The sequence below is a fragment of the Rattus norvegicus genome, chromosome 8 (genome assembly GCF_036323735.1).
Source record: "Rattus norvegicus strain BN/NHsdMcwi chromosome 8, GRCr8, whole genome shotgun sequence".
NCBI classification, from domain to species: Eukaryota; Metazoa; Chordata; class Mammalia; order Rodentia; family Muridae; genus Rattus; species Rattus norvegicus.
In genome coordinates, this window is record NC_086026.1 from 81,182,584 (window position 1) to 81,196,107 (window position 13,524).

General features: G+C 47.1%; 1 protein-coding gene across 5 annotated transcripts in view; it reads right to left on the reverse strand.

The window, feature by feature from the left end:
- Cgnl1 (cingulin-like 1) overlaps nt 1-13,524 on the reverse strand; it is a 151,430-nt gene that overhangs the window by 28,415 nt on the left and 109,491 nt on the right. For all 5 annotated transcript variants that reach the window (XM_008766286.4, NM_001389277.1, NM_001108164.2 and 2 more), the window contains 2 exons: nt 2,634-2,840; nt 1,863-1,967 (listed from right to left, as the gene is read on the reverse strand). In XM_008766286.4, the coding sequence (XP_008764508.1) occupies nt 1,863-1,967; nt 2,634-2,840 (312 nt within the window). The remainder of the gene's footprint in view (nt 1-1,862; nt 1,968-2,633; nt 2,841-13,524) is intronic.

Consider the following 13,524-nt stretch of genomic DNA (forward strand, 5'->3'; position numbering starts at 1 on the left):
CTTAGCCAAGGAGACAGAACATTTTCTAGGTGGCATTTCTAAATCGTGGGACATTTTAAGATCATCTGAGATAAAGCTCAAATTCAAGTTTATGGATTCCCATCTGTTCCAAAAACAGTGACTCCACTTGAAAAGGCTGGAATTTGCATTCTATGTTAAGGGACATCCCACTGCTGATATTGAATCTGATATAAGAGGTAGTCATATAACTATTGGTTTTTTTAAAAAAATATATTTTTATCTTTAAAAGAAGGCTTTTTAGGGCTGGAGAGATGGCTCAGTGGTTAAGAGCACTGACTGCTCTTCCAGAGGTCCTGAGTTCAATTCTCAGCACCCACATGGTGGCTCACAACCATCTGTAATGGGGTCTGATGCCCTCTCCTGGTGTGTCTGAAGATAGTGACAGTGTAGTGTATTCACGTGTATTAAATAAATAAATCATTAAAAAGAGAGAGAGAAGGCTTAGTGCTTATCCCCCGCCGCCATTCCCCTGAGCCTTCTGTGTATTGAGACAGCAGAAAGGGAGAGCCCAGTCACTTCACGGCTGGTCTATAGTCGCTCAGCTCCCACACCTCTGAGAAGCTACCTTCCTCCTGTCCTTCATTTCTGGGAGCTTAGTGAGCCTTGGTCATGTAGTCAAAGGCTCTACATCCAGTAACGGGTAATGACCCTCAAGCTCAAGGGTGCCATTGTAGATCCACCTACTCTGGGTCTTGGAATCACCTATCGGGGATTCCCTACCCCCAACCCCGCCCCGCCCCGCCCCACCCCGCACATGCAAATCATATTCCACTGTTAGCCAGTGGGTTTGGACTGTTAGCACCATTTCTGAGGCGTCAAAGTGCCTCCCTCAGCATTGCTCCCAGAGCGTTAGAGCTGCAGAGGGGATCCAGGGAGCTGCTCAGTGGGTAGAGCACATGGGTGCAGGCAGGAGGGCCTGAGCTCAGATCCCTGGCTCCCAAGGTAAAGCCAGATGCCATGATGTCCAAGTATGAGTCCTGCTCAGAACCACAGGAGAGAGCTTAAGAAAACCAGCCTCGTACACTTAGAGCTCTGGACCACAGCTCCAAGCTTGACTCACTTCCTGTTTGCTGTCCCCCACCTGACCCTGCAGGCCAGTGGGTTCCCCACTGCAAACTTCAACAGCCTGCTGGATCCAGTCCTTCGGCTGTCACCTTCCCCAAAACTCGCCCCAAGGATATTTAGGCAGCATTTTAAAAACCTCAGAGCAGAGGACAGAAAGAAGTCACACTGAGGCCACGTTGCAAAAGTCAATTTACAGATTTGACGCTGGCTCTGACTACAGTGGACTTCGAATAATCTTCCTGACATCCAAAAGGAAAAAATGTCATTTTCTCCGAACGTCCTGGTTTTGAAAAAAGATAGCTATCTCGTCTCAAGGAAATTACTTCTTCCTGCTCCTTTTAATAGCTGCTTTGAAAGAGTGACTCCACAGTGTGGACTGTGTTTGCCCAAAGGAGAAGGGAAATTGGCTTCTGCAGAGAGGCCACTCCAGGCCGCCTTAGGGACAAGTCCTGCTAGCCTTCATACACTGTTTGTATTTTATCTCTGCAAAACTGTCGAGAATTTTCCCACCCAGGGCTTCTCAGCCTCGGCACAGTGACATTTAGACCAGAAAAGTTGGTGGTCGTGGGGCTGGCCTGAGCTTCCTAGGACGCTCACCGTAGACCTGCAGTATCTTCCCACAACTTAAACCTCTCCAGATATTACCAACCATCCCCTACCTCTGAGTCACCAGTCTAGAGCTCATCGAGGCTACCCATGTGAAAGGAACTCCCTGGAAGGACAGACCCAGTGGCCATGTCCACCTACGTGGCTGAGGAAGCGCCAGCTGGGCTTACCTGAGCTTGCTCCAGCTCCCTCTCCACAGCCGTTCTGGCACATGCGGCTTCCTTTTCTTCGTTTCTGGCACACACAAGGGCTTCCTCAAGCTGCTGTACTTCACTCTACAATGAAACAGAGAGACCAAAGGATATAAGGACGGAAGACAGGTCATAGTACGCCTCTCATGGGGTAAAGATGACAGGAACGGCTGGGTTCCCGGGTGTGGGCCCCTCTGGAGTCCCACTTTTATCTCCATGCGACTTTCTGGGTTACCTTGGTGCTTTGTTTTGTTGCTTTCCATTAATACAGATACCCATGCTTTACCCCTAGATATGCGGAAACTCCAGGCAGGGCCAGGTCCTGCTGTAGAAGGTGCGCTGGTGACCCGATGGCGCCCAGTGCTGTCTCATTCTGCTGCCTTTTCTCACCACCTCTTTTCCTAACTACTTCCCTGGCAAACCAGATAACTGGTTTGCTAAAATCTCCTAAAATATCAGCTATGTGTTAAAGAAAGGATGTCTTTAGTGAGTCGGCTTAGTGGAGGTGTGACAAGGCCTCTCAGGTGTTGGGAGGTTCCCCAGTGAGCCTCAGAGAGATGAGTGTCTGACGCCAGAGTCACTGGGGACTGTTCTGTGAGGGCCTACGTTTCTCATCCTGGTTTTGTCATCCCTGCTCATAGACCACTCCTACAGATGCTTGCAGTTTACCTTGGCATCTTAAATAAATCCTGACAGTCCCTCCCCCATCTCTGAAGTCACTTTCCAGAAAGAGCCAAGGCCCTGCCTTACCTCACACTTCCGGAGTGTCTCCTTTGCTTGGGCCTCGTCACCCTTCACATCCTCCATCTGCCTCTGCAGCTGGGCCGCCCTGCGCTCCAGCTCCACTATCCTTCCCTGCAGCTTCTCATTCTCCTCCTTCAGGGCTTTCTCACGCAGGTCAGCCTCTGCTTGGGTCTGCTCTGAGGAGTGGCTCCTGCTGGCCAGGACCTCAACATTCTAAGCACAAAGAGAACAAAGGAATGAGGATTCACAGGCCGTGCCCAGCTTGTGAAGGAAGCTGCTGCTGCTGCTGCTGCTGCTGCTGGGACCTCCTGGCACATGTCTGCCATCCCAGTGACAGGGAGAAGAGGCAGGATGATCAGAAGTTCCAGGCCAGCCTTGAATAGTTGATGAATTTGAGGCTAGCCCAGGCAATTTAGAGAGACTCTATCTCAAAATTAAAGATTTTTATAAAGCTGGAGATGTAACTCCATGGCATAGACTTGCTTAGCATGTTTGAGGGACTTTTCTTCTTCTTCTTCTTCTTCTTCTTCTTCTTCTTCTTCTTCTTCTTCTTCTTCTTCTTCTTCTTCTTCTTCTTCTTCTTCCTCTTCTTCATCATCATCATCATCATCATCACTACCACCACCACCATCATCATCATCTTTATTTCTTCTTCCTTCCTCTTCCTCCACTTTTTTTTCTTCTCATTCTCCAAGACACGGTTTCTCTATGTAACAGCCCTGGCTGTCCTAGAACTCACTATGTAGATTAGGCTGGTCTTGAACTCACAGAAATCCTCCTGCCTCTACTTGCTGAGATTAAAGGCCTGAGCTATCATCACGCAACTGGGGGAGTAATTTCAATACTCAGTATTAAAAAAAAAAAAGCTGAATGTCAGAGGGAAAAGAAAGGGTGATTGACAGCCTACAGCCCACTTGCTGCCTGTCACCTGATGTTTTGAGGGCCAGGGTAGAGCTATGGATTTATGCCGGGTCCTTCCTATGAGTCCTCCACCTTCTAAGGAGCCCAGGAGCTATTCTCAGCCCACCGTAAAGGTGGGAAAATGGTTGGCTGGCGGCACAGCAGCTCCATTGGAATGCTTGGCTGCATACACAAAGCCCTGGGTTTGGCCCCTAGCATCACATGCACTGGATGTGGTGGCACAGTCTCCAGCACTAAGGTGGTACAAGCAGAGGGAGAGGAGGTCAAAATCATCCTCAGCTATATAATAAATGTGAGGCTAGCCTGGGCTACACGCGACCTTGTCACAAACAAAACACACGAAGCCAGCACCCCTTACCCTTCACACAATGACTCTAGAACTGAATTCTAGAACTAAAACTATTTAAACTCTTAGAAGACTTGGGAATGAATATCTGTGATCTTGGTCTAGACCAAGGTCCCTCTGCTACAATACCAAAAGCACAGATGACAAAAGGACAGACATCTGTGTGTGTGTGTGTGTGTGTGTGTGTGTGTGTGTCTGTGTCTGTGTGTGTGTGTGTTTGCCTTCATATTTTATGAACACCAAGTCTGTGAAGTACCCAAGGTGGCCAGAAGAAGGCACTATAGCGCCCCCTAGAACGGAAGGTGGTTGTGAGCTTGTAATTCACTGTGAGGGCAGCCTGTGAGAACCTTTACAACGCTGCAGGATTACAAGGTGGCCCACAGAGCAAGAGGAAAGATTTACCAATCAGATCCTAGCAGAATAAAGAATTCTTCACTTTCATAATAAAAATAAGCCATTTATAACGCAAACAAACAAACAAAACAAAACAAAATAAAAATACACGGACTCTCACACAGCTCTGGCTTCCTAGACCTCACAGAGATCTGCCTGTCTCTGCCTTCCCAAGTGCTGAAAGCAAAGGCGTGCATCTCAATGGCCAGAAAACCGCCCACCCTTGATGTGGGCAAAGGATAGGAATAGATTTGTCTCCAAAGAAGACACAGAAACGAGCACATGAGGAGCTGCTCTACCAGTTACTAGGCAAGGGTGGATCAAAGCCGCCACTCACACATGCTTAGTGCCAGGGAAGATACAGAAAAGCTGAAGCCCTCACGCATTGCTGAGACGATAGAAAATCTGTAGCCATGCAAACCGTCAGCGCTTCATAGCAATGCTAAACCAAGTTTCCCTGAGGTCGTCAAGCTCACTTTTCTATAAAAACGTACACACACATGTTCAAGGCGCCATTGCTCACAGTGTCCTAAAAGTGGAAACAACTCACTCCCCTACCGACGAATGATCGGGTGAAGAAAATGTGGCGCTCCATGACAGGGAATAAAATGCTGACATGGGCTACAGCAGAAGCATGATGCTGAGTGAAAGATCCTAGACTGGTGTGGAAGGAACGTTCTGGAATGATAAATCTATAGACACAGGAGATAGCTTAATGGTTGGCCAAGGCTAGAGGCAGGGATACAGGAAAGAGGTGGGGAAGGTCTGCTGATGAGCATGCATTCCATTTGAGAACTAATGAAACCATTCTATTGACTGTAGTAATGGCCACACAGCCCTGTAAATATACTATAAATCATGGAGTTGTATATTATGTGAATGATAGCTTAATGTCCTTCTTTTCTTTTCCTTTTAGACTGACTGATACAGGGAAGACCTGGAGGCAGAGTATCGATGGTGGGCAAAGATTGTTTAGCCCTGAGCACAGATCTAGTTGTTTTTAAAGATTTATTTTGGGCCTGGAGAGATGGCTCAGCGGTTAAGAGCACTGACTGCTCTTCCAGAGGTCCTGAGTTCAATTCCCAGCAACCACAAACTGTCTGTAATGGGATCAGTATACTCATAAATAAAATAAATAAATATTTTTTAAAAAACTTATTTTACTTAATGTGCATGAGTGTTAGCCTGCACGTATGTCTGTGTACCCCTGGAGTTACAGGTGGCTGTGATCAGACATGTGGGTGCTGGGAACCAGACTTGGTCCTCTGCGAGAACAAGTGCTTTCAACTTGTAAGCTGTCTCTTCTGCCCCAGGGCACAGGGGTTTACAGCCCTGTTAGTGATCGGAAAGGGATCCCTGATGCCCAAATCTTTCAGTGAAGGAAAGAACACTTGTAGTCAGCAGGTTCTTTCTCTCCTAGAAGTCTCAGGAAAAGGAAGAATGCTGAAAATCAGACCTGATTTAACCTTGGTTTGGACCCAACTCACACCCTGGACTGCTAGAGAAAGGCACTTGGTCTCTAAGTTTGAAGCTGGCAGGGTCACCCCGGCCTGACCCTTCACAGTGGCACAGGCTGTGTTTGCCTCTAGGGGAGCGTGTGTATTGTCCCTGCACTTAATGCTGTTTTGATTATTTGCGAAGTGCTAATTTGCCTTTCTCAGTGTGGTTCACGATGTGGTAAACCGCATTGTGTTTACAAACAGTTTAACATTTAACATAAGCCTTTGTTGGCAAACCTCTCCAGAACCCTTCTCTGGCCCCTGTTCCCCCACCAACCCCAGCTTACTATTTATTAAAAAAAGACCATAAAACAAACTTCCCCTTTCCTGGAACCATACCTAATTCAACAACAGCCCTGGTGTCTAAGAATAAACGAAGCCCATGCCTTTGTTCAAGGCATGTGCTGTAACAAAGTCATTCTAGAGAGATCCAAGCGAAGAAAGTCGATATAGAAAAGCTGTATCTGACCTCCCAGCTCCCACATCACCTTTTCCAGATCCGTAGTGATGTCTGGGTCCCATCCACATGGCAATGATGCCAGGGCTAGGAAAGCCCTGCTGACCCAGAGGTCACTGCAGACACAGAAGCCATATTTATAGTGCTGAGTGTATTTCCCTCCATCTTATGTCCAGATGTCATAGCAAGGTTAGAGAGACCATACCATCAGAAAGAGCACCCAAGGCACTCCCATCAATTCGCAGAGCTGTGCACTTACCACTTATCATTTTATCTTATTCACTCATCCAGGCAGTCAACAAAAATCAACACCAATCCCCCATCACTCCAGCAACTCAAAACCCCTATGCGATTATCATGGCCACAAAGCAATTGGGCTTTTTTTTCTACTATTGTTTTCAAAGCCTAAACCATAACTAAAAGCTGCATTAAGACTGAGACAGCCGGGCTGGGGATTTAGCTCAGTGGTAGAGCGCTTGCCTAGCAAGCGGAAGGCCCTGGGTTCAGTCCTCAGCTCTGGGGTGGGGGTTGGGGGGACACTGGCAGGAAGGCCTAGAAGGTAACGTGGTCGACCACGTGGTCATAGCCACTGAAATTACAAGGGGCATTCCCTTTGCACGGCAACCTCTCTCCCAGTATCATAGCCTACACATGTGCAAAATGATTCAAAAGAGAGACGAATGGCCAGGGTTGGGGATACACACTCCTAATCCTTGTACTTGGGGAACAAGTGAATCTTTGACTTCAGTGCTGGCCTGGTGTACACAGTGAGTTCCAGGCCAGCCAGGAATACAAAGGGAGACTCCATAAAGCAAAAGCAAATGAAAAAGATCTACCATAAAAGCCTACACTCGTACTAAATGTCATTCGGTGTTGTGTCAGTTCAATGACGCTATGCAGCTGGAGAAGGAACGGACAAGGGAAAACCAAGAGAGGGGCAGAGCAGTCCACCCAGGCCTTTCTGTGCAGAAAATGGTTACGTATCTGCTTGACTTCACACTGACAGACTGAGGAAGGGAAGTGGGACTGAGGAAAGGCTGAGGCAAGTTCATCCACTGCAAGGGTGCCTACAGCATTTGGATTCTGAACCTCAGAAATGCAATGTGAAGTCACGTTTTTAAAATAAATGTTCATTTCATTTTAAAAGTTCAGCCATTTTGGCCACAGGCACCTGGAGGACAATCAGGCATGTCCTCACCTCCTGCAGCCTCTGGAAACCTTTCCCCAGGCTGTTCACAGGCCCTTCTGCACTGTAAGAGATAGCAAGCCGAGCTGGAGGCCAGCAGCAGCTGTGCAAACAAAGTGTCCACAGCGCTCTCCTGCTGGTTTACGTGTGAAGCAATTCCTTCTCACCAATGGTGAGGAGGCAAACAGGCGCAGGCAGCCCAGCATCTTGCAATTGCAGTGGTGGCCCTCCAGTGTTTATACCAACGGACTCTGAGGTGGAGAAACTCATTTTGGGGTGACAAGAGAAAGCCAGGGGCTCTGGACAACAACTCTTAAGGCTTGGGTTTCTCCTTTACAAATCTTGCTTTTCCCAGTGTAACATTTTAACTTTATGCCATGTCATTTGTGTGTGTGTGTGTGTGTGTGTGTGTGTGTGTGTGTGTGTAGGGGTTGGGGATTGGGAATAGAGGAGAGCATGTGTACAGTGTCACAAGTGGAAGCCAGAGCTGTCATTCTTCAGGCACCATCCATCCTTCCTTTCTTCCTTTTCATTTCTTTTTTCTTTATTTTTTTTTAACAAAGTGTCAAATTATCCTAGAACTCAGGAGTAAGCTAGATTGTTGGCCAGATAGTCTCCAGAGAACCATTCCCCTGCCTCCATCTCCCAGGTACTAGGATTTTGGCACCTGACACCACAGCCAGATTTTTCACATTGGTTCTTTGACTCAAACTCACATTCAGCACTTGCCAGGCAAACCATCTCCCCAGCCCTTGGTGTCTCCTTTTATACTAATGATGATGCACATTTGGCACCCAAGGAAGGTTCACCGCTAACCTTCAGATCCTTGCCAGACTCCCTCTTCCTCACCCACTCTGCTTAGGAACAGGTATCCCAGCACAGGCCACACGATCATAAAGCACCTGTGGGAATGGAATTCCCACCTTTGCTTGGGGAAATGCCTGACAGGGTAGAACGAGGCATGAGAGAAGAGGTGACTCAGCTCCAGTTTTCCCACGACCTCCAGTTCCTTCCTCACCAATGCATGGGGCAGAGCTTGCTGCTTCACACACTGCTGTGGATATCAGCCGAGTGAAACCCTGGCTCCTCCAATGGGTGTTCCTATTAGCAGTCCAACTATACCTACGAGTGTTTCCACAAAGAGAGGACATTCACCTGGCTTACCACTGCAGCCTTGGCTTCAAGCCACACCTGCCCATTCTCAGCAGCCACAAATCAAACCTACACGTCTTTTTACACTTATTTATTTATTATTGCGTGTGTTAGTGCTGTGCATGGGAGAAGACAACTTACTCAGTGTTGTCCTCCACCATGTAAGTTCTGGGGATTAAGTTAAGGATCTTAAGTCTTAAGTCTTGGGATTAAGTTAAGGACCCTTACCCACTGAGCCATCTTGCTCCTCAAAGCTACCTTTAAAAAAATGAGATTTTACTCGTGTGTGTGTGTGTGTGTGTGTGTGTGTGTGTGTATGTGTGTTTGTATGTGTGCACACACATGCACACATGGTCCTATACTCACATTAGAATACAAAGATCCCTTAGAGCAGTGGTTCTCAACCTGTGGGTCACTATCCCTTTGGGGTCACATATCAGATATCCTGCATATCAGATATTTTCACTATGATTCATAACGGCAGCAAAATTACAGTAATGAGGTAAGCAACAAAAATAAAGGGACTGTATTAAAGGTTCACAGCCCTAGCAAGGTTGAGAAACACCTCAGGACTACACTCATAAGTATTTGCAAATGCCCCATTGCCATCGCTTGGAACAGAACTCTGGTCCTCTGGGAGAGCGCAAGCACTCTCAACCTCTGAGCCATTTCTCCAGGCCCGAAACCTACACATCTTAGAAGAAATGGTGGAGATCCTCGCCTTTCCAGAGCACCTGGTGCTGTGCAGAAATGAGCCTAAGGTATTTAAAGGGCAAGTCAGGATTCCTGGCTGATCATTCATTAAACACCTAGGCCACTGTGTGCATCTGGTGAACTAATGGTGACTCAGGGCAAGCAGCCTATTTGAATGTGCTGAACTGCTGAATTTACACTGCTTTTGAAACCCTTCGCGCCCGACCACGTGCTGTAGTTACTAATTTAAAACTCGGTAGCAAGGATGAGGGGCATAGAGTTGGGGGAGGTGTGCAATTAGTGTGACACAGAAAGACCAAATCCTAGTGTTTGTCTGATGTCACCATGCGTTGCACATAAGACAGGTGCCACCTGAGTTCATCTGGCCCCTGAAACGGGATGACACATCGGCGAGCACAAAGCTCAGCACACCAATGGCCGTCTTGAGTGTTCTGCTTAACTGAGGGGCTGACTATCCTTTCCTTCCAGAGCTCAGGTATGACACCTCACTCCTCATGGCCGACAGACAGACGACCAGGGTCAGGGCCTCTGGGCCTGCCCCAGTGCAGAGTCAATACACAGACCTTTCAGGCTTTACTAATTAACAAGGTCTCTGCCACAGCCAGCTTTTGCTTCCTTCCTGTCTCTCTTTTCTGCTGAATGAGGGCAAACAGCTGAGGCGTGGAGGCCTGGAGGCCAGGAGGCCAGGGGATAGAATGCTGGCTTGTCAGTTCCGAGCCACTGGCCACTCCACGAGCCAGTGTGTTGAGGCTGCAGGAGCTGAGCTGAGAGGTACCCAGTGCCCAGCTCAGCTCACCTGCTGGAAGGTTGTGCTCTCTCCACAACACAACTGCATAGTTGCTCTCCTTGGCCCAGTGACAGCCTAGACGGATGATAATGAATCCCTGTCGCTCTCAGATATAGGAAGTCATACACTTACACTGCCTTCAGGGTCACCCCACCCACCCAATTTAAAAAGCTTGTTTTAGGCTGGGCAGCGGTGGCTTCCAGGCCAGACCCTGCTGGTCTTTTTATGATGGCTCTGCGTAACTCTTGAACTTATATCAGCTTCCTCTGTAGCATACAAGGCCAGTCCAGCTGGTTTCTGTGTCCCTGCCAGTCCTAATAGTCTAAGGGCCTGAAAGGAACTGGAGAGCAGGCAGCACTGGGCAAACACAGAGCTGAACTTGAACTTCTAGGACTCTCAGTCTTGTCCTGTCATGGTCACATGTCATTTCTACCTGCTGCCGGGTCTCAGAGTCCTCGCCACAACACCTAGAACAGAAGACTGCAGGCGACTTCTTGCCACTACAGTATATGACGTCCGTCACCAGCTCATTTTCTCCTTCTTGTTATTAACTCGATATACCTTAGGCTAAATAGGCAAAGCTTCCAGAAAGCTCTGTATCCCTATTCTGTGTGCTTGTTGCCAAAGTGGTCATTTTCCTACACAAAGAAGCACCGAAAAAAGATACTTCTTGCTCTCTCTTTATCGTACTTAATTATTCCAGGGTTTTTCCTATAGTAACTCATGATTATGTGGCTTTAAAATGTAAATGGTCCCCTGTGTCAGGCAGGATTGCTCAGTGGGTAGAAGCTCTGATAAACTAAGACCACATGACCTCCACGTGCACATCATGACATCACACACATCACAAACACACATTACACACAATGATAAATGTGTGTGTGCACAAACATACACATACACACACATACACACACACACACACACACACACACACACACACACAGAGGAAACAGGAAAATAAAAGAGGTTAGACTCTGGGTTGAGATTAGCTTGGTCACTGACAGACCACAGGCCCTTACAGAGAGTCACAAAGGAGCTGGCTCTCAGTGCCTACGCTGGACAAATTGAGCAGGATTTTTGAAAAGGATATGTAAGTACAGTATCTTACACACACACACACACACACACACACACACACACACACACACACACACATATACACAGAGTCTTAGTCAGGGTTTCTATACCTGTACAAAACATCATAACCAAGAAGCAAGTTGTGGAGGAAAGGGTTTATTCAGCTTACACTTCCACACTGCTGTTCATTGCCAAAGGAAGTCAGGTTAGGAACTGACACAGGGCAGGAACTGATGCAGAGGCCTTCCTTGGAGGGGTGCCGCTTACTGGCTTGCTTCCCCTGCCTTGCTCAGCTTGCTTTCTTATAGAACCTAGGGATGGTACCACCCACAATGGGCCCTCCTCCCCTGACATCACTAATTGAGAAAATGCCTTTCAGCTGGATCTCATGGAGGCACTTCCTCAAGGGAGGCTCCTTTCTCTGTGATAACTCCAGTTTGTGTCAAGTTGACACACAAAACCAGTCAGTACACATATATAACTTGTTCCCTTGTAAAAAATAAGTTATGTTTTAAGAGGTTAAAAAAAAAACCACAAGATTCACTCTCAGAGAGACCCGTAATTTAAAACTGATCCAGACAAAAACTATGATAATAAAACCATCCTAAATTTGGATAGAGAGATGTCTCGGCAGTTAAAAGCACTGGCTGCTTTTGCAGAGAATCTGGATTTAGTTCCCAGAGCCACCTGGAGACTCAAAGCCCTTTGTAAAACCAGTTCCAACTGATGTGTTCCTCTGCAGGAACTGCATGCATGCGTTGCACATGTATTCATGGAGGCAACACACACACTCACAAAGTGTGCGTGACACAGGCTGTTATCTAAACCACATAATAAACACATTCAGATACTCAAGATGAGAATAAAAGTAACTGCCATAAAAAACCTCTCTCGACCAAATTAAAAAACAAAACAAAAAGTCCATGTGCTCAGGAGTTCATGCCTAAATGTATGATTCTGTTTATGTGAAATTTCCAGATGAGAGACATAAGATTGGCTTGTGACTGACAGAGGATGAGAAGGAGAGAAAGGGAGAGGGAGAGGCTCTGACAATAAGCTAGTGGCATGGTGTTGGGTGCTCTCATTGTGAACGCATTAAAAACTGTGAACTGCACAATTTAAATTAATTAAAATGGTGGATCTGTGCCCTGTGAAGGGCATTTCAATAAAAGCAAGGGAAGGGGGCATACCTGCTTCCTCTGCCCCCAGCTTTAGTCTTTTAACATCATCTCTTAAAAAGAAACGTTTGCTGAATGTTCTCCAGTTTCTCTGGGTTCTCTCAATTTCTGGGACATAAAAAGAGCCCCATGTCATATCTATAAGACACATTCTCCCTGCCAAAGAGGGCTGGTCTAAGCTAACCTTATGACCAACATATAAAATAACTGTTTATAGAACCCAGCATCCCCAGCTGTTAGCAGCAAGGAGCTGCCTGAGGAAGAGGCCCCGCCCAGGCAACGCCATGCTTCTGAGCTTGCGTCACCAGGAAAGAACTAAGGGTGAAAGCAGGAAAATAAAACAGGGGTTAGACTCTGGGTTGAGATTAGCTTGGTCACTGACAGACCACAGGACCTTACAGAGAGTCACGAAGGCTGTCAGTGCCTATGCTGGACCAGTTGAGCAGGATTTTTGAAGAGGATAAGTAAGTCCAGGATCCCATACTGATGTGGGCGTCCCTCCAAAACAAACTGAAGGTTCAACCTGGAGCCACACAGGTCTTCAAAGCCACCACGTTACACATCTCTCTTCCCCACAGATCTTGTTATCTGGGGAAATGTATCTTCTACCTTGTCACTCTGTTGTTGACACATGTCCACAAATGCTGGGGACCAACTCAAAGCCGTAGAAATCATACAACTTTTAACACTTAAAATGCAGGGCTGGGTTGTAGCTCAGTTGGTAGTGTGGTGGCCCATCGTGCACAAACTTTGGGTTCTACCCCCAGCATTTAATAAACTGGGTACAATGGTATATGCCTTTAATCCTATTGCTCAGAAGGTTAGAGGCAAGATGATCAGAAGCTCACGGTCTGCTTGGGCTCCTTGAGAGCACCCACTCCCCCAACCTCCACCCCCAAAGAAACCTAAACTAAAATGCTCACACCAAGAGCCTTCAACTCAGAGGTCTCACATTTGTATGGGGGCTTCTAAGCATCCTCAAGTTAGGACAAATCACCATTCGGAACATTACCAAATAGTCCTTTTTACAGCCAAGGCTACAGCTGGAGAAAGGAAATGACTGACATATTGGGAATCAAGATGCTAGACCAAGGCTGTTTGCAAGATTGAAGGCTGAGTCCTACAACCCCTGGGGTCAACTTACATAACAAGGGTATAACTTTAGTTATTTCTCACTTTAACTG